The 21878-nt window shown below is 39.3% G+C and overlaps 1 protein-coding gene across 2 annotated transcripts in view; it reads right to left on the reverse strand.

Moving 5' to 3' along the window:
- The window catches only part of KHDRBS3 (KH RNA binding domain containing, signal transduction associated 3), a 208936-nt gene that overhangs the window by 91354 nt on the left and 95704 nt on the right, over positions 1-21878 (reverse strand). For both annotated transcript variants that reach the window (XR_008444117.1, XM_054021074.1), the window contains exon 4: positions 18379-18525. Coding sequence is in view for 1 of the 2 variants with exons in the window: in XM_054021074.1 (XP_053877049.1) it covers positions 18379-18525 (147 nt within the window). In the remaining variant the exon portion in view is untranslated. The remainder of the gene's footprint in view (positions 1-18378; positions 18526-21878) is intronic.

Here is a 21878-nt window from a genome sequence, read left to right on the forward strand (position 1 = left end):
TGATAGAATCTATCTTATTATTATTAATAAAATAATATTTATAAAGCACCATCACCCTGGAAAAATGCTCATAGTGTTGAACAATCATAAAAAAACAATCTCTCATTCATTAAAAATACTCTGACCTCAAAGTTACAAACAAGGTGGATAAATAAAACACACTGATTTTTAAACTTTTTTTTTTAAATTACATTTTTCTATTTGCAAACTGGATCCATAAATCCACTATGAATTGTATCCCTCCTCACATCTTCTGGACAATATATTTATGATCCTTTCTGTCTCTGTCTGATTTAGACATTGTAATTGCTGATCTTATGAACAAGAGATATTGTATTTTGGACTTTGAGATCGGGTATGCCACTTTTCTGGATAGAGGGGGAGACCCGTACAAAGCATGCAGTAACTCATGTGAAATACTGATATCACCATCTGTCCACTTTTATTTATACTTAGCATTTCCAATACCATGATAGACCTCCTCCAACAGAGATGGGCTGGTGAATTTGGTGTCAGCCAATCAGAAGAATTCATGGGGATTTATTTCAGAGGCCAGGATGGGAGAGGAACAGAATTTCATAATAGATTCTTCTCCTAACCCCTTGAAAAAGGGAAATGAATATACAAAAGATTTGACTCAGAGGACATGTCCTTTCTGCCATTGTTACAAGTGGAAACCTAGTTTTCAGATCCCTGAATTATCTTTCACAGCATCTAAATACACAGGTGGTTGTATTCAAAATACATTCAACGGAGAGATAGTACATAGCTTTGTGTTGACATAAATATTTTGGATGGTGGTGAGCTACTATCATAGAAGCTGTATAAGCTTGGCCTCCTTTTAAAAAATTGGAGCATTATCAGGCAGGAAAATAAGTTATTTAGCAGGCCTTCATGTTTCAGCCTCGTGGGAATAGGAGCTGAAAAATCTCTCTCTCAATGGAAGTCTAATAAAACACAAAAGACTTATAACATATGAAGGAAGCAGTACACATGAAGGTGAACCTTGTGAAGACAAGCATTTTGACAGAAAGGCATCCCTGATGGAGGTCCTTTTACTCTTTAGTAAGACCTATCAAACTTGTTCCAAGCAAGTTTGTTCTCTGGGATTTAGCCATGGAGCTTCTAGACCATTATTAACACTCAACTATTTACAATAAAATACCAGAATATAGTCAACTGAGAGTACTTGCAAAAGCAAGGAGAGCAGTTCCAGTGACCGTCACTGGCAGTAAGAAGGAACTGAGGGGGCTAAGGGTCAGATGGGCCTTTTATACTGATGCCAATGGCATGTAGCATGCAGTACCAGAAGGTGCCCTAGCTGCCCCCAACAGGTATTGTTGAGGGAAAATTTCCGGCCACTGTGAAGGGGGCACACATTCACCAGTAGTGAACTGCACATGTACAATCACTCAAAGAAGAACTTTACATTTATGCTGCAAAAAGAGAATAAAAAGTATCAGTAATATTTTTGTTCCAATGAAACTAACGGTACAAGAATCACCACTCTGCTCTGTCAACCATGCTGGCCCCAAATACCTGTCTGCTTTGTGTAGGAAGAACAATTAGTTGTGCAATTTGTGGTTAAATAGTTTATCTTAGAAGCCTTCTTCAAAAATCCTGTTCACGTCTTGTTTTATCAACTCTTCAGTGGTGTTGTATTTAAAAGTTACCTTGTCTACCACAATGTTTTATTTTTCAAAAGAGGAAAGAAAGAATAGGTGCTGCTCTTTCCTGCTGGTTAATACAGTAAATTATTGACTGAACAATTTTTTCCCCCTCAAACTAATCTCTGTATCTGTAACCATGGGAGTTCTGTGCCAGGTATATATCTTGAACATTTAAGACTGACCTGATCTCTTGGAATTTCTAATGAAAGTGTTTCCTCAAGGAACTGTTCCCTGGGGGTATTTAGCTTCTGAGTGAAAGGCTCACTGAATTGTTTGATCATATCTAATATGAAAATACTTCTGAATCAAGGATTTGAAATCAAACTTTGATCAGATTTTATATTAATTCTCCTCTAGACATAGATTCTCTTCATACAACTAACATCTCTAGTGTCTCTTCAACTGTCAATCATTTTTGATCTTGGGTTTGGCTATCTGTTAAAGATCATTGAATCAAATCAGAGAAGAGAATGAGTTACTCCTTAAGCACTTGTCTAATGTGCAGAAAGAAAAATTACTGGTATTTTAATTTGGGATAAATATGCTGGCGATCTCATGCAGAAATGGTATGGCACACAACACAAGGGTAACTCTTATGGATCTCATTATGACAGATAAAGATGAATTAATCACTAGACTAGAAGTTGGCAGTGGTTGCCTAGGGACCAGTGATCATTACCAGATTACATCAATAGAGGCAAAAAGAGGACAGTCATAACTAGTAATTATATATTGTGACAGACCCAGACCAGTGGGGTATAGGAGTCTGGTAGAGGGCAAATATACTGGTCACTGGATGGGATGAGTAGTTTTCTGTTCCCTGAGTGACCAGAGAAGGGGCTGCACTAGAGTAAAAAGGAACCTGCTAGAACCAGTTAAGGCAGGCAGGCTAATTAGGACACCTGGAGCCAATTAAGAAGAAGCTGCTAGAATCAATTAAGGCAGGCTAATCAGGGCACCTGGGTTTTAAAAGGAGCTCACTTCAGTTTGTGGTGTGAGTGTGAGGAGCTGGGAGCAAGAGGCGCAAGGAGCTGAGAGGAAGAGGGAAAGGGAGAGGGAGAGGGTGTGCTGCTGGAGGACTGAGGCGCACAAGTGTTATCAGACACCAGGAGGAAGGTCCTGTGGTGAAAATAAGGAAGGTGTTTGGAGGAGGCCATGGGGAAGTAGCCCAGGGAATTGTAGCTGTCATGCAGCTGTTACAGGAGGCTCTATAGACAGCTGCAGTCCACAGGGCCCTGGGCTGGACCCGGAGTAGAGGGCGGGCCCGGGTTCCCCCCAAAGCTCCCAATTGACCTGGACTGTGGGTCCTTCCAGAGGGGAAGTTCTCTGGGCTGTTCCCCAACCCACATGGTGAATCTCTGAGGCAAGAAAATCCGCCAATAAGCACAGGACCCACCAAGATAGAGGAGGAACTTTGTCACAATATCTAGGGGGAGGGATGTGAAAGAGTCTGTATCTCTATGTTCATCCTTTTTACAAAACTAGAATGGATTTTGTACAAAGTATGCCTTGTGAGGTATTTGAAACTCATGATGTGCTCATCATTATTGTCCTGGTAAAATATGTATGGCAATATTGTATGTAACGTTATAAGATTCTACTGTACAACACTACTGAGATATATTCCAAGTTTAAAAAAGCAGGCTCAAAGACAAAAGGCAAACCGACACCTCAGCCAGGTGTCAACAAAATCAAATGGACTATCACCTGGTTAAGTGACCATTCTTTATCAGGAAAAATGCGTGAGAGTGAGAAATGTACATGTTGGCAAAAAAAAAGATAGAAGTTCCCATCCCAGAGACTTTCTTTCTCCTCAACCCAGGGGTTGGCAATGTGTCTGTACACAGACACAAGTGTCTGTTGTAAAAATTTGAGGTCCACGGCACGGGGGACACTCACCGCGGACAGCTCAGCTCCCTGCAAGCGGCTCCCCATCCCTGTTGTTGCTGGCGGAGGGGAGGCATGGCCAGGCAGCTCTGCAGGCACACTACCAGCTCTGTCTGCTGCAAGCGCCACCCCTTGAAGCTCCCATTGGCCACGGTTCCTGGCCCAGGAGCTGTGGAGTAAGCACTTGGCGGGGGGGGGGGGGGAGGCAGCATCACTAGTCACAGGGCAGAGTCACCCATGGAAGCAGTATCACTAGTCGCCGGGCAGTACGCTGCCAGCTCAGTCTGCTGCAGGCACTGGTGGGAGCCGCGGTGTCAATGCTCAGGGAGGAGGGACGGAGGCAGCGTCACTAGTCGCCAGGCAGGGTAAGCCAGGATGGCATGAGGGAGTGAGGGAAAAAGGCAGGAAACGGGCTGGGAGGTGGCATGAGGCTCCCACGGCCACTGATAGCGCGAGGGTGCACGCTGCTTCTGTCACCCCTCCCCAAACACTTACTCCACAGCCAATGGGAGCTGCGGGGGGCGGTGCCTGTGGATGGAGGCAGTGTGCATGCAGAGTTGCCTGGCCGCACCTCGCCCCCGCCAGCAACACCAGGGACAGGGAGCCACTTGCGGAGACGGGGAGCTGCCCGAGGTGCTGGAAAAAGGTGAAGAAGAAAAAGGTTCTTTCGAACTGTTGGCACTGCAAGTCTCTGTAATGAAATGGGTCCTTGCAAAAGTATCTGCTTTTACCCACTGTCGCATGTTGGTAGGTATGTAGAACGGGCCATCTCAGCGGGAATATCAGGAGACACTGAACCTGATGGGAGCATAATCCCAGACACACAGGGTTAGAACACCCCAGCCCCATCCCTTCAGGGTAGTAGCCATGCTCCTCACCTCCTGCATCTGAGCAGTGGGCAGGCCATGACCCTGCCTCCTCCTCAGCCCCTTTTGTGCCCAAGGAGGCCCAGCCCAGCAAGGCCCCGCTGTCAGCAGAGCATGGAATATGGGAAAGTGGAGCAGGAACTGCATCAAGGTAGGATGGTCTTAGTGAAGGTGCTTTGGGGTTCCTGACCAGGTTTGTATTCTTGGCACTGCCCCTGCCACTGATTTCCTGTGTGACCTTGGGTAAGGCCTCAGTTCCCCAGCTGTCACAGGGATAATAATAACCCATTGAGCAGTAATGAGGGCCATAAAGAAATATTTGGAAAGAGCATGAAAGTCTGATGCAAAAAAAAGATTCAAAAGTTGGGGAAGGAGAATTTCTAGTACCTTCCCCTTCCCCCCCCCTCCACACAGCTGAGCATCCATGCAGGGCCCGGGAGCAATCTGGCCCATAGTTTTCATTAGTGAACTTTTACTGCTGTACAGATCATAGAACTTTTGATTTTCTGTGGACCCTGTAAAAAGTATCAGAGGGGTAGCCGTGTTAGTCTGAATCTGTAAAAAGCAACAGAGGGTCCTGTGGCACCTTTGAGACTAACAGAAGTATTGAGAGCATAAGCTTTTGTGGGTAAGAACCTCACTTCTTCAGATGCAAGTAATGGAAATCTCCAGAGGCAGGTATAAATCAGTGTGGAGTTAATGAGGTTAGTTCAATCAGGGAGGGTGAGGTGCTCTGCTAGCAGTTGAGGTGTGAACACCAAGGGATTTGCAAATTTGACACCATCAGATCAGGATTAAACAAAGACTGTGAATGGCTATCCGACTACAGAAGCAGTTTCTCCTCCCTTGGTGTTCACACCTCAACTGCTAACAGAGCACCTCACCCTCCCTGATTGAACTAACCTTGTTATCTCCACACTGATTTATACCTGCCTCTGGAGATTTCCATTACTTGCATCTGAAGAAGTGAGGTTCTTACCCACGAAAGCTTATGCTCCCAATACTTCTGTTAGTCTCAAAGGTGCCACAGGACCCTCTGTTCCTGTAAAAAGTAGTTATTTTTAAAAAGTACTCATAATTCAAAAGAATTTCCTCCATATTTAATAACTTTATAAACAGTTTTTAGTAATTGCAAGCCCAATAAAATGCAGCGGGGCATTTTATTTATTTCAGATGATGTTTTGATTCCAAGCAAACCCATGCACAGCTATAGTAGGCTTTAATTTACTGATCTACCTACGTATATATCCACACAACAATTGACTACACATGGGATACATAAAATTTCTGAGTGCCATCAGCTTCAGTAAAGTTAGTTAGCCCAGTCCTGAAAGGTCCCGAATATCTTGAACTCACACTGCAGTCAATGGCTGTTGAGGGCCCTCAGAAGCTCATAGCAGCTGCTCAGCACCTTGCAGTATCAGGACTTCATTCTCTTTCGAAACATCTCCCTAGTTACTTACATGGAACTCAGTAACACAGTATTTGAGTGCATCATAAACAATGAATTTAGCCTCATGCAACCTTTTTGAGGTCTCCCTATGTCTGCCTCTATGTATGCTATTATAGCCCAAATCTATAGCAAGGAGCAGCCCTGGCAACAACTTACATGGCACTGGTTCTCATTTTCAATCTCAGTTTCTCTCATTGTCTCTGGAACCTTTGATTTACCCTTTTTGGGGGGAGGGGAGTGTTACTTATCCACTAGTGCTATATTATAGAAGCAGGACAGAACTAAAGCTAAAGAACTGCATTTATAATGAATTCCCAGCACCTGTAGTTTTGCACTTAACTTGTTTGGGGTATTTTCCCTACATTATGAAAGTAACTATTCCACAGTAAGGACCAAAATCTGTCCTTAGAGTTGTGTGTAGGAAGAATTGTACTTCAGCAACAGCTGTATGAAAAGGATGGTTGTAATAAAGAATAAATACAGAACACTGGGAAAGTCCGATTAACATAGTGTTAAACTGTTTCATATTGAAATGAGACGACATGGGGATAGGGCATCCATTTCGGATGCCTGTTTCCTGTATGTATGTATGTACGCACTATGTTAGGTCAATCAATCCCACCATGACACGTTTTCCCTTCTTAGGGTCTTTTACTAATATGGTACTTCCTGATCATAGCTTGTGAATACAGATCTACATTACATGAAATTGGTTTTGCCTTTTCTTAGTGGAATCCAAATGTTCTCCATTTTAGTTAATTCCTCAATTTCTCTTTTGTTTCCCCTACCGCAGATGAGCATTACATTTAAAAAAATATATTCTAACAGAGATGTCACAAAAAAGACAGTTATATTGAAAATGGGTTGCCAAACCCTAGGAAGCTCTGTCAAAATACTTCTCATTTCTCCAAATACTTGTAAAGATTTCATGAAGTTTGGTGGGCTTCTTGAGCCCCCGCAAGAAATTGTTCTCAAGGGCTCAATCATGCAAAACTCCCAAAAAGGAATTTAAGAACAGGCCCTAATTATTATAAACCCTCAGTAACATACAGTATGTAGCATTATTTCTATACATCTGAAAATATCCCACGAAAAGCTGTTGAAATAAATTTTCAAGCCATATTTTTCAGGGTGCTGTTTTTCCTGTAGCTCCTACTATTTTTTCTACCGTTGTTCAAATTTATGCTATTAGAGTTTTCAAGTTAATTTAATATACTGATCCTACAGCCATTGAATTCAGTGAGTTTTGCCCTTAACATCAATGGACGCAGGATCAGGCCTTTCACTGAATGTATCTGAACTGAGTTTCTGTGGTGTTTTTTTTTTTTTAAGTACATCTTAAAAATAACACTTGATATGAACATGAAAATGTAAGTCCAATAACAATAAAAAAGTAGTGACAACAATGCACTGGATATATGGTTTTAGGATAAATATTTATTTAAATACCCCATCCTACAAAAAATATTAACTTTCATTTTTTTAACAAAAAACCCATACTGGAATTGACAGAAAATAGAATATGCACTGATAAAACAGAATTAAAAAATGGGGGTATTTTTGCCTCACCATGTCAGACTGAGCTTTATCTTGAAAGTTAATGAATTCCCATTCCCAAACTACGTGTGTCAGTAGCAGCATGATAGTAGAGTTTTGCTTCACTGATTAGAATGACGTAAAATAAGTTCCTCTAGAATCTTGATGACACGTAACAAGAGGCTTTGTTATCCAATCAGACAAAGTGTTAGCTACGTTCAATCAACGTTGTGAGTTTTTTCCCCACAGGTTGTTTTATGGAGTGTGCAAGATGTGGCCAAGTAATGAAACAGCTCAAGTCAACTGTAGCTCGCGACCATGCTGAGAAGTGGTGCAAAAAAATGTCCAAGGCTTCAAACAACTCAAGTGTAGAGAAGAACAAATTCATTGAGGAGGCCGCATCAAAGAGAGGAAGAGAGGTAAAGTCAATGACCAACTTTCTTAACTGGGATTTCAAAGATGCACAGAATGATGTTTGCCTTGCCTACAGTTTAGCAAAAGCCAAATTGCCACCATTTACAGCCGGCGTCGTCTTCAAAGAAATTGCCAAAAAAATTGACCCAAAATGTGCTCCCTTTCAAAGACTGCACTGCAATGCCAGGACTGTAGCAAGAAACACTGAGGATTTAGGTGACTACCTTTACAATGTAACTGTTAAAGCAGCAGTAAATGCTCCGTTTGTTAACTTAATGTGTGACGAGAGTACCGACCACAGTCACAAGAGTCAGCTTATTATTTACCATCCTTTTGTGAATGTTGACAAGTGAAATTCGCTTCGAGTTTTTGAGCTTAATTGAAATAGCTGAACGCTGTAATGCTGAAAATCTGAATGCAGCCATCGTTGGTTGCTTGGAAAAGGACCAAAACAAGTATCCTATGGAGAAAACTGTGGCATTTACATTGGACAGGGCGTCTGTAACGCTAGCCCAACGTGAAAGCGTTTTAAAATGACTGAAAGATCGCTATGGTGATTTTTTTCATCCAGCACTGTATGACCCATCACCAAGCCTTAATGGCTAGAGACGCTGAATCAGTCGTACCTGACTTTGTGGAAGATATGATCAAAGCGACACAGACATTTCAGTGGGGCTGCGAGAAAAAAGGAGTTTAGATAGATCTGTGAGCTGAATGAAGAGGAATATTAAAATCTGGTTAGCTACAAAAAAATTTGTTAGTTAAGTTTAGCTGCCTGAGTTGAGAGGTTCGAGCTACTGCGCGATTCTCTAGTGCAATACTTTGAGAGAGTGTCATTTAAGAATGGGCTGCTAAATTATACAACAGGTTGCCAGAATATCTATGACATGCTACTGTCTCCTAAATTCATTCTGTATCTGTTTCGTTTCTTGAATCGGGTTTTGCCACTTCTCGCAGCAATGAATTTGGCATGGCAGAAAGAGAACTCTGATCTGTACAATGCATACTGCTCTCTGGAGAGCACTGCAAGGTCATTTTGAAGCCGCTTAAACAACCTTCAAATGAGGATTCTACGCTGGAATCTTTCGTATCTCCAAGCAACCTGTCTATACTTAGTGCCAAGGTCACAGAGATGCTCATGGAGTGTGGGGAGCAGCACTAGTCGTCAGAAACAGAGATTGCTCAGGTAAAAGCAACGTTAATCTAATATACAAAGAAACTTGAACAGGTATTCAAGGCCAGGTTTCCTGAAATACATGCTTTACTTATACCCCTGCAATCAAAAGCCACCACTCTCAGAAATTCAAAAACTTTCAGCAAAATCTACAAACACATTGACTCCAGCAAGGTTGAAATGCAGTATACACTGTACTGTGAGGATGACACGGTCAAGACGCTTTTCAACTCAGACCGCTGTGGCAATAACGTTATCAAATTATGGTATCTTTTATTTAAGTCAAGTGAAAGTGACTACAGTTACCTGGCAAGGCTTTCACTTATTTTACTGACACTGAGCCCTGACACATGTTGCTGTGAATGAGGCTTCAGCCACCTGAGCTTTATCAAAACATCCACAAGGAATCGTTTTGAGAACTGTCAGGTTGATGCCGGTCTCATTTTGCAACTTCAACAATGAGCACAAAGGACTTCAATGTAGGTGCGGCGACGAAGTACATTAAAAAACACTAAAGTGAGTTAAATTTATTATTATTGTTATTATTATTAGCTAGCTAGGTTACTGTTGTTGTTTTTCAGTGTGGAAAATTATGTATGCTATTTTACAGGTTGAATGACTGAATGACATAACCCCCCGCCAATATCCATTACTAAGTCTGGTAATTTTGTCAAGTGTCTGTCGCGCAACATGGTGGTGCTGACCCCTACCTGAACCCCAGCTGGAGATGATTCTCAAAGAGGAGGAAAATGATAAACATGAGGAACAGACTCCCCAAATGATCGCTCCCTTCATCTCTACTCATGGCATCAACACTACCTAAGGACAAGGAAATCAATACTAAACTGGAGGAGGGATCCTGGCTGAAAGGATTCCAGCCAATAAGACTGTTTAGCATGTGGTGAGAGAAATCTTTGATTTGAATTCACTTGCTTGTTAAGTTAGGCATGTTATGTGTTCTTACCTTTTATTTCTTTGTATACAATCCTGAGCTTGTATTGTCCTGGAGGGTACTGGGCAGTACAAGACACACATTTCTGGGGGGAAAGTCTGGGACTGGAATTTGCTGGTGCTGCTCTGTAATGTAGTTCATGGCTGGCTGGCTATAGTACTTATACAGTATAGCTGGAAGTGATTTACAAGCTGGAGGCTGTGTTGGGGCAGACTAGGAACAGTTCCGCTCACAGCGAAGCCCTGTAAAGGGCACCCCAGAGAGGAGAATAGAGGGTACATAGTTGTCAATCCGTCCAGATCGTACCTTAGGTAATATCACCTTCTGTGTGTGTACATATACACACGCTCATGCACACACAGAACTCCAAAAGGGATAATTCCCCAAGCTGAGGAAAATTCTGTGCGAATTGGGAAGGAAGGTGTAAATAGAAGTGTAAATTAAAATATGAAGTTCTTTACGAACAAGTTTATTAGGTGGACAAAAAGCTATGATTCTACAATCAAAAATGAGAACAACTTTGGCTAAAAGTCCAGCCTAGTTCATTAATAAAGTGAAGGCAGCAATTAGAAATCAAAAGAATATTATGTAACAAGTGGGTGAAAAGGGGAAAACAAAAAAATCAGTATCAATTAGAAGCTGCAGTTAGAAAATTGATAAGGGAAGCTAAAGACATCAGGGAAAAAATCGTGGCTGGCAGAGCTAAGAACAATCAGGACTACTTTTTAAAATATATTGGGAATAAAGAAATCCTAACAATGGTATAGGCTCATTACTAGATAGAGAGGGTAAAATTGTTCATAATGATGCAGAAAAGGTAGAAAGAAGTATTTAATTTCAAGTGTTCAGATAACCTGCTGACATGGGTAATTGTAGACTGATTAGCTTGACATAATTCCTGGACAAAATAATGGGAAAACTGATATGGGATTCAGTTGATAAACAGTAGGACTATAAGTAATGCCAGCAAACAAACAGATCTTATCAAACAAACCCAATTTTATTCTTTGAGATTATGTTTGGTTGATGAAGATAACTGCATAGCTGTACTACAGTTTATAGTACTGCACAATATTCAGGTTAAAATATTAGCACTACACATTATCAATAAAGCACACTGAAACAGGTCAAGATAGATTTAGAACTGACAGATCTCAAAGTAGTCAATGGAGATCCATCATCAAATGGGAATGTTTCTAGTGGGGCACTGTTGGGATTGACACCAGGTCCAATGCTTTTCAAAATTTTCAGTAGTAAAGTAAATATAAAACTACTGTTGATAAAATTTGCAGAGGACACAAAGACCTCCCATCATACAGAAAGATCTGGATCGCTTGGTAAACTGAGCCATTCAAACAAAATACATTTTAATATGGCCAAATACAAAGTTGTACAACTAGGAACAAGGAATGCAGGCCATAGCTACAGAATAAGGAACTGTATCCTGGAAAGCAGTGACTGAAAAGGATTTAGGGATTATAGTGGACAAGTAACTCAACATGCACTCCCAGTGCAATGCTGTGGCAAAAAGGGATAATGTGATCCTTGGATGTATAAACAGAGAAGAAGTGAATAGGAAAAAGGAGATTATTTTACCTCTGTGTACAGGATTGGTCAGACAATACTGGAATACTATGTACACAGTTATGGTTTTATGGATATCGAAACATTGGAGAGGGTGTAGAAAGTGATTGGGTTGGAGAATTGCCTTACAGTGAGAGGCTTAAAGAGCACAAGCTGTTTAGCTATCAAAAAGAAGGTTGGGAGGTGACTTGATTACAGCATATAAGTACCTTCACAGGGAGAAAAGAGTTCTTTAATGTAGCAAAGAAAAGCGTAACAAGAATCTATAACTGGAAGTGAAGCCAGACAAGTTCAAATTAGGCACAGATTTTAAACAATTAGGGTGATTAATTATTGGACTAAACTAACAAGGGAAATGGTGGAATTCTCCATCTCTTGATGTCTTCAAATCAAGACCGGATGCCTTTCAGGAAGAAGTTATTGGGCTCAATTCAGGTGTAACTGGGAGGGAAGATTGGCCTGTAGTATGCAGGCCAGACTCACTAGATGATCTAATGTTCCCTTTTGGCCTTAATTCAATGAATCTATCATTATTTTTTTAGAGACTTTATTCTGGAAACAAAACAAGAATCATGGGTATACTTGGGTATGTAGGACGTTCTCTATAGTCCATTTATTTTAAAAGGCAAATTGAGAGGGTAAGATACTAATCTATAATCTGTTTTTTTAATTATATTTCACAGGACTCTCTTTCTTGGTTCTTGTATTTTCAACATAAGAGAAGATTATAATTCACATTCTTAATCCACCAAGGCACTGATAGATGAGCATAAGGCTCCCATATTAATCCTTCCAAATGTCAGTGCCTTTAAAGTAAAAAATAATAATGAAGAGGCAGTAGCCTGTACCAATGCCACTGCCTCCTAAACAGCTTTCAGTCAGTTCTTGAAAGTGCAGTAAAAAAGGTGAATTGAAATCTTCAAAGAAGCAGAACTACAAGTATACAGATTTTCATTTTTTTTAAATAAGATACCATCTACACTATTAACTGTACTCCTGGAGAGTAGATATCTCAAATGATACCTCAAAATATAAAGCATAATGATTAATAGCGCAGCTGGCAGAGACAGAATGAAGGGCAATACCTTACATTATGCAACAAAGACTGAGAAGAATCCTCCTGTGAGCTACAGCAATACAAATAATGAAATAGTCACTCTTTGCTTGCTCAGATAACATTATCAGGTTTCTTTTCTGCCTGACAAAGACATGAAGAAATGCTGGGAGTGGGATAAGTGATAACAGGCACAAAGATACTGCCCTCCTAGTCAGGGTGGAGGGAGATCAGAGCAATTGAGTGGGAAAGAAGAAAAGAGATCTCAGCTGCTAAGAGAAGGGGAATGAGAAGACACGAGCAGAGCAGAAGAAGGAGAAGACACTATTGGTACAATAGTCCAAAGCCTCAAGTCAGAGGGGAATGAATTAGGCCTTGATTTCAGCCACAAAGACAATTTCTGGGGAGAAAGTGTTGAAACTATGGAGATGTATATTGCTGATTATGCTTAGGGATGAACATCATCATCTCTGCTCTCTGCTAATGTTCTCTGCTAATGTTTTGATCATGGATGTATGAGGACTTGAGAACAGAGAGGTTGGGTCTGGGGTTTTTGGTACTAGTCAGTTACTTGAAAGGCAGTCCTCTGTACCAGAATGAAAAGTAAGCAATTTATTTTTCCAGCCAAGCCAGAATAGTCTACTTAGCAACTTCTAGAGCCTTGCAAACTTAGCAGCAGCATCTACAGTTGTTGCAAGCCAGAGTTTGATTTGATTTTAAAAAAGAGAATGTTTGCAAGCTATAGGTTATAACCAGAGTGTCTGAAGGCAATTATTTTTCCTGAAAGACAAGTGATAGCTCAATTTGCCAAGAAAGCCACACTAGGCTTTGTAGCAAATAAACTTCAATTAGGTTATCCACTGCTGCTGAAAAAAACAAACTTGATTGGATTTTAGGAGGTGGACAGCTTCTCTCTTGTGCTACCCAAATGACTACTCAGTTTTTAAAATGTAGATTTTTAGTCCTTCTAGTAGACTCCTTTTGAAAAGTCAAGAGGACTTAAGACAACATGGGATTGAGCCTGGATCTAACAAAAAGGTCATTTTGTACTACCTGAGCTCAGCACAGGCCAGGTTCAATCCCATCCCTTGCAATATGCGATGAAAAAAATAAACCATGTAATTAGGGAGGAAAGGAGAAAGGTTGCTCTGGTTCTCAGTCTTCATCTTTCCATACTCAGCATGATAGGATCAGCCACTGCTGAGTTGAGAAGCATCAGTCTCATCCCTTAAGGTGCTAGTAGAATCACAGAACAACTTCTCCACTGAGGTTAATTAATGCCTTTGCACCAGATGTACCAGTGGGAAATACCTTCATCGCCAGTGGATGGAAATCGTGTTTCTTATCAAGAGTCTTCTGTTGGTGCCAGGTGCAAATAGTTTCTTGTTCATTAGATTAGTCAACAATATCTACCTTCATTGTCTCCCACTCGAAGAATATTTCATCCATCACTACCTGATTAAAGAAACAGGGTTTATCATCTGTTGACTAAATGTAATTATGTTCTTATGTTTGGATTAGTGGCAATCCAAAATACCTTGCGAGTATGGCCTATCTGTATGACTTTCTGACACAGGGAGGTTATAATCTGGTGCCTTCTTATTTATCTAGAACATGATGTTCAGGTTGTTCATTTAGACGAGATCTGTTTAGGACAGCATGACTGATTGCTCTCATCTCTGGAATATTCAAGAGTAGCTGTTCTTGGAGAGAGCAAACTCTCTAAGTGCAAAGTTCCGCTGTGTGGTCTCCCATTTAGTCAAGATTTGACGCAAGTTTAGTACAGTGTTTAGACACAGTGGTGATAAGGTACTTTATAAATACCTACAGATAAATCCAAGTGGTTCCTTCCATACTGGTGTGCCTGATCAGCCGGCCATCAAGATAAGAAACCATGTGCACTCCCAGCCCATGCAGGCAGGCTGCCATTACAGCTAAGAATTTCACAAGTATACACAATGCTATTGTAGCGCTGCTGAGGTCCTTTATAGAGTCTGAACTTTTGGAGTCGCCAGATGCAGAATCTCTAACATACTGGAAGACAGCCAAAGTTCAAAGAGAGTCTCTCACCTTAGAAACCTATGGAAGGGCACGCACAGAAAGGTACTGCCAACCAAGAGGAACAGATGATCCAAGGAGTACCTCACATTTAGAGCATCGAACTGCCGCCAGTTATTGCTATAGATATACAGACATATGCTAGGCAAGGTATAGGTATGGAGTAAGGTACTAACACAAACAATAGTTTAGCTAAACTAACTGAGGCCTAAGGTCTAAAGATTTGACATAATCAACTAACCAGTAAGTGACCCTATATCATAAGTTGTCACAAGATAGAGTGCTGAATTAAATAACTGATCCTAAACTGCTGACAGGTAACCACAACATACCTGTTTGGACCAGCTTTTAATATTTTAAATCAGAAGCATCAGCAGATAATAATGCCATGGTAACTAAACATACATGCTAATAAGCTTGAGGTAAATGGCCTAGTAACCTATGGGAGAAGAACACCCCAACATTAGTAGGGTGAGGTAGTACAGGTAAGAAAAAGAGGTTGAAATCCCTATTGCATATACATGAGGAATAGGGAGTGTTGTCATAACTTATTATAAAGTTAGTACTCTACCTGTGTACCCTTGTGAGATTTCCGGGAACCTACAAGTCCAAGGGCAACTTGTGGGTCATCTCACCTACTATTAGGCTCCCCACAAAGAATGATGCGAGTACATGAATGCTGAATTCTGCATTATCTATTTTGCTGAGTTGTAGTGTTTGTGATATTGCTCATTGTGCTAATAAAACTATTACAAAATCAGAAATTGTTTTCCCTAAATGCGAGTCTCTCTCTGATACACCAGGGCCCTCACTCTAATGTTGTGACCGATCTAGAGGTAGTTGACCAGCGAAATAACACATCGTGTTAAATTGCAAACTCTAAATAATACCTAACCAATAGATCAGACAACAAAAGTAAACTGGAAACTATATGCTGCACCATATACCCAGTGACATCCATGCTGCATCTAGGCCTTACGTGACAAAAAAACAAATCTCCTCCACACCAGAGGCACTTCAAGGTATGGATCTGCTGCTGAGTTGTACCAATTTCAAAGACACTGAATTTTCATTTCTTTTTGCACATGGTGCCTCCACCGGGGTATGTCACCAACGTACTGTTACCCAGGGTTTTCAGAACCCAAAGCAGTGGTAACTTCACTGTTTCACTCCAGGTGGTATCAGGAATAAATCAATGGGAACACAGCACTTCCGGCTGATGAAAAATTGATACAAGTAAGGGTGCTCTGATCTAAAACTACTATTTATTAGATTTAAGCACACACAGACACAAGGAATAAGTTTAGAACATCCCAAGCAATTACACAGAATCTGAGATGGTATTGAGTAGTTAGCAGCAGGTCCGTGATGGCTGGTAGCTTCCCCACCAGGGAGTATGGTGTCAGGAAAGTCTCTCAAGATAGCTTCAGAGAGCTCGCTCTAAAGTACACTCTATTATATAGTCTTTTGATAACTAATTTTTACAAAACACATACCTCATAGTGACGCCTACTGGGTCATCAGTTCTCCTAACTTTAACAAACTACTTATCAACAAAACATTCCTAACAATCTTAGTCATAATAAGCTTCTATATCAAAGGTGCCCTAACTCAAGGTCCCCATCCACTTATTTTATTTCAGTCTCAATTTGTTCAGTCTCCTCCCATTCTCATTAGTGAAAACTGCAACCCTGAGCTACTTTTGACCTTGCCTCCAGAAGCCCTGCTTATTCAAATTAAATCTTAACTATGTAGTGTTCTATATTTCATTAATTCATGGTGGCTGAAATGCACACAATATGGTTGCAATTAGCTTGGTCAAATTCTGGGGTAACAAAACCACTCCATTCTGGAGCAACAGTACAACCTCCCCAACTCCAGGCACCACCAGTGTGTCTCTGACATTTAAGATGTTCACTCTGCTCCAGGTAATGGTATTCTGCTGTGGCTCTAAGTTCCAATAGAGCACTGGAATTTGTGCTTGTACCCCAATGGTCCAGAAGAGAGAGAACTACTGAGATACACAGACCTGCTTGAATGACTCCTTTCAAGCTTCATAATCATAACCATTAAACATAACATCCACCAGAAGCCAACTTTTGTCAGAGTAGCTCATCAACTTAGACAGGCAAAGAGCTTATCTCCACTATGTGGTGGCAGTGAGTCACTCACATTGTAAAGTTTGTCTTCTACATGCATCACAGAACACTAACACTCTCTATGAACTTTAGATACGCACAGTTTCAGTAGCATCCCTATCATAACAGGCTCAATGAAAAAAAAGACACCATGTAGGCGTATCAAACCTCAATGCTGAGGACTGAAAGTGGGAGCAAACTCTGCCTCAGCTGCACTTAAGAACAAAATCAAATACATAACAATAGCAAGTGATGAAACTTCAAGGAAGACTCTCAGTGATGACAAATAAATTAAGTTCCCAGAGCTCACACTTGGAAAAAAAAATCCAAGAGTAAGAATGCTGTGTGGGTAGTATCTTTAAAGAAGGCTCTTTATCTACTAAGATCTGATGTAAGAGTTCAGTGTTTTCCTGCAACAGCTCAGGTACTCTCTAACACATAACACAATCATCTGTACCAAAGAAAACATCACCTGAATTAAGATCTTAGCAGGCAAGTAAAGGAGAGGAACTCATTTTTTCAAAATATTTTGTCTTGTAATTATTTGAAAACTTAAAGTTCATGCATATGTTTACGGAAAGCGATTATAGCTTAACTTAAACATAATTTGATCTAGCAAAATAAGAACAATGTTTAGATAAATAACCCTCTTATCATCTAGCTACTATTATCTATGGCATTTTACTTATAACTGTTAATATTGTATCCTTATTTGCAGATAAGGTAACCATGTCTAATTTGCCTTCACCCAGTTGTCATTTGAAATTGGAGAATACTTTTTTCTATGGTTCCCACTTTTTGAATTATAATGCAAATTTGCTCGCACTTGCATCTTACCCCACCTAAAAGCAAGCAAAATCATAGGTCTGCATATTTCCCATACTTTCTAAGGACTTCCTTAACAGCCTACATGAAGAAACCCAAGTTACCAGGGCCATTTGAATCTCTTTGTGTTTTACTACTAAGAAACCAAAAGTTCCTTTAAAACTATATTGCCAAATCTGATTATAAAACTGAAGTTTAAAAATCAATTCAATGTCCACCTAATTTGTTTTGACAATGTATTTTTGATAATTAGCTAACTCCAAATTATATTCAATTTTAAAACAGAAGTAGCTAAATCAAAAATATAATTAGGATGAGTTATTGAGAAACAGGCATATCACCAGTGATAAATAACTTAGCTCACATATAATGGTTTTCATCCATACATCTAAAAGTGCTTTTCAAAGGAAGGTATCAGTCCCTGTTTTACATATGGAGAAACTGAGGCACAGTGAGCTGGTCTGACTTGACCAAAGTCACACAGCACATTGAAGTCAGAGCCAGGAATAGAATCCAGGTTTCCTGATTGCCAGTCCAGTGTCCTACCCACTAATGATCATGCTGCCTTCCTATTAATATATACATATTAAAATGTTTTATTTTACATGGGAATATCACAATTTAAAGATTTTCATTCACATCTAGTGCAAATGATCTCTCAAATGAGTTAGGTACACATCCTTCAAAACCTAAGAGAGAGGTTTAGGTTAGACGGCACATTAAAGAGGCAGAATTAGTAAATAACAGTATAAGATTACAATACTAACAGGGATAAGGAACTTCTTGATTTCTTCCAAAGCATGTCCCATTCTGGCATATGCCTCTGCTGGTGGAGCAAATACTTCAATTAGAACATGCAGATCATCATTTAGGTGAAAGTATTTTGCTTCCCCACTTTTTCTCAACTCTTCTTCCTGGAAAGGACAGAAAATTTCACTGTAACAAATATAATCATAAAAAGAGAACAATAAAAGTAAAATGAATTTGTGTTTGAGATGTTTGCCATGTACATACAGTTCATTCACTTTTTGCTTCACATACTAAATGGACAAAACTGGAAATTATAAATTAATATTTTCTACTGTACTCAAAGTCAATGAAACTTAACAATATTGCTATTTTGCCTATCAAAGAATGTTTTATGAAGTATATATTACTCAAGAGAAAATTAATAGATAAGATTTCTACCTTGAGACAATGACTGGTTCCTCTAACAGACAGAATTGTTTCCATTGTTTTGCCTTGATTGAAATAAACTCTCAGTATTTGTGAGCAACATGGAAAAAAAATCTTTGTCCTATTTACTGTTTCAACATTGGGGGTTTTGTTCTATTTAGTCCTCTTGCTCCAACCTAATTCTGCGCTGGCTGGAGAGAGTGCATAATCTTCATTAAGTGGATGAGCACTCAGTTCAATCTGTGTATGCTCACATTTCTGGAAACAGAAATTTCTGGAAATGCTTAGAGGCTTAAAGGACGTCATCGATTTAAAAATCATAATTATGCCTGAAATTTGTTTTGATGACTTTTTAATAAGCATTGGAAAAACAACAATGTGTTTTAAAATCCCAACGCAAAAAGCACTGCTAACAGCCTAAGTATGGTTTCATTGTGCTATTAGACAAGCAGTAAAACATTCTGCTAATCTAAGTATTCAATATAATTTGATTTGAAAGTTTTTCTGTCAAATATCTGAGGCTCTAAAAAGTATGCTATTCCTGATATTTATTCTGTTTAAACAAGCAATGAATAGTGCTCGAACATCTCTTTTTTAATAGGTCCACAAATAGTAGTTTTAATGAGAGATTAAAGCTTTCTTATTTGTTCCTTCTGGGTCATAATTATAAGTTAAAGTTATGGCAATCAGTTCTAGCTTATTGTAGGTAATCTTTTTGTTGTCAGATTTACACAATATATGAATATTGCAAAATTGGTTGGAAAAGCAAAGCAATCTGATTATTGAGAGAGCGTTCAGAGCAGGAAAATTAACACATCATAATTAGCTGGCTGAATCTTGTCAGCCTTAACCATCAGCTTGTCAGTACAAATGATGAATGAACCACAAAAATAGAAAGTAAAAACCTCCCTCAATGAATACAACATTCTAGCTAAGAACTTTAAAAAAGGGGGGTGGGGGAGTCCTCTTAAGCTAGTTTAACAAATCAGACTGCTCAAAATGCTAAAGGAAATTTCTGCTTAAGAGTCTTTTAGCATGGTCCAAAGGGTACAGGTGAGAGCATATGAATTAAATTAAAAATTGAGAAATGTAAGCTGGATATCACAAACAAACTTAACTGAGAACGATTAGACTGTATACTAGTCTCCCTCGGGAAACAGCAGAAGCTCTTGAATAATTTAAAAGTGAACATACCACTGGAAAACATATGATAGTGAATAATCCTGCATAACGCTATATGACTTAACAGAAGAACTTTAAAAAAGGGGGGTGGGGGAGTCCTCTTAAGCTAGTTTAACAAATCAGACTGCTCAAAATGCTAAAGGAAATTTCTGCTTAAGAGTCTTTTAGCATGGTCCAAAGGGTACAGGTGAGAGCATATGAATTAAATTAAAAATTGAGAAATGTAAGCTGGATATCACAAACAAACTTAACTGAGAACGATTAGACTGTATACTAGTCTCCCTCGGGAAACAGCAGAAGCTCTTGAATAATTTAAAAGTGAACATACCACTGGAAAACATATGATAGTGAATAATCCTGCATAACGCTATATGACTTAACAGAAGAAAGATGGACAATATCTAGGATTCTTTGGGTGGTATCAGGTTCAAAGTACAAAACAAAAGGGATTTAATCAGCCTAATTTTAATAATGTGATTAAGTAGATTTCAACAAAGTTTGTTTAAAATCACAATAAGCAAAGTTTGCTCATACAGAGCGCTCATATGCTAAATTTCATCCCTAGGAAACTTGTTGGCTAAAGGGTTTTAAAACCTAATAATCAGAGCTGATAACAGTAGTGTGCACAGCGCTTGGATGTATTAGACCTTTCAGAAAAACATAATTGATGTATTAGACCCTTGAAATAAAACAACCTACATTGCTCAGATCAGGTCTATAACCACTCACCCACTGCTAAATGCTTTTTCCTTGCACACAATGTAATCTGTATTTTTAAATTATACCTAAGAAAAATAAAAATGTAATCTCAGAAGTTAAGATCTTCCTCTTGCAGATATCTTAAATTCAATGCAGATTTCATAATCAGTCTTTACTATTTAATCTCTTCAGCGTTGTCAATACTGCCCATTGGTTATTGGATGAGAGCAGTGTATTACAGTTAATATACAAAATATTTAAAATTGTAAACACTGAAGTCATTAATCTGATTGTTAAATACAAATTGGTTTAGCACATAACACTTCTAGTGCTTTTCATCCACAGATTTTAAAATACTTTACAAAGCAAGGTAAATATTATTTTACCCTCCTTTAAAAACAACAAACAACAACAAAAACAAAAAAACAAGAACAGATTTAAGGATCTTCCACCTTTAGTCCACCATTATTTGACAGGTTGGAAAGTTGTGATCAGCAGCAAAAGGTCCAAAAATTCTGACTTCAGTAATATACTACCATGAAAAGAATTTAGGTAAAAATTGCCATCCCACCAGCTGATCTTTCAGAACACTCTACTCAACAAAAAGTATGTACTTTTGTTAAATTTATGTAATATTGCTAAACATCATGAATGTCTAAGAAATGAGAGCAAAACTCCTATTTTTGACCTCCAAGACTTTGTTATCAGTGATAGAATACACACATACTTGATTTTTTTTTCATTTGAATTTGCTGATCATGAAAATGAAACTCTAGTACCGCTGGCTAGTGGCATCATTAGTAGGAATACTACTATACAGGAATTGCCAGACAATGTCTGGATGATGATTATCTGACAGCAACCAACAGCAGATGATTCAGAGGAAAGGGTGAAATCCATAAGATAATTATAGTACAACGTACTCTTGAGCGACATTTCTATGTCAAATATGAAGAAGAACTATTGTGTTTGTTTCAGAGTAGCAGCTGTCTTAGTCTGTATCCACAAAAAGAACAGGAGTACTTGTGGCACCTGAGAGACTAACGAATTTATTGTTAGTCTCTAAGGTGCCACAAGTACTCCTGTTCTTATTGTGTTTGTGTTCATATTTTTGGAATGCAACTCCCTATGTGACACTCATTTACTAAATGACACCTCTATAGTTACATTTCTCTGAGAATCAGTTTCTGACCTACTACAAAAATCGGAT

Source organism: Malaclemys terrapin, chromosome 2 (assembly GCF_027887155.1).
Source record: "Malaclemys terrapin pileata isolate rMalTer1 chromosome 2, rMalTer1.hap1, whole genome shotgun sequence".
Classification (NCBI taxonomy): Eukaryota; Metazoa; Chordata; order Testudines; family Emydidae; genus Malaclemys; species Malaclemys terrapin.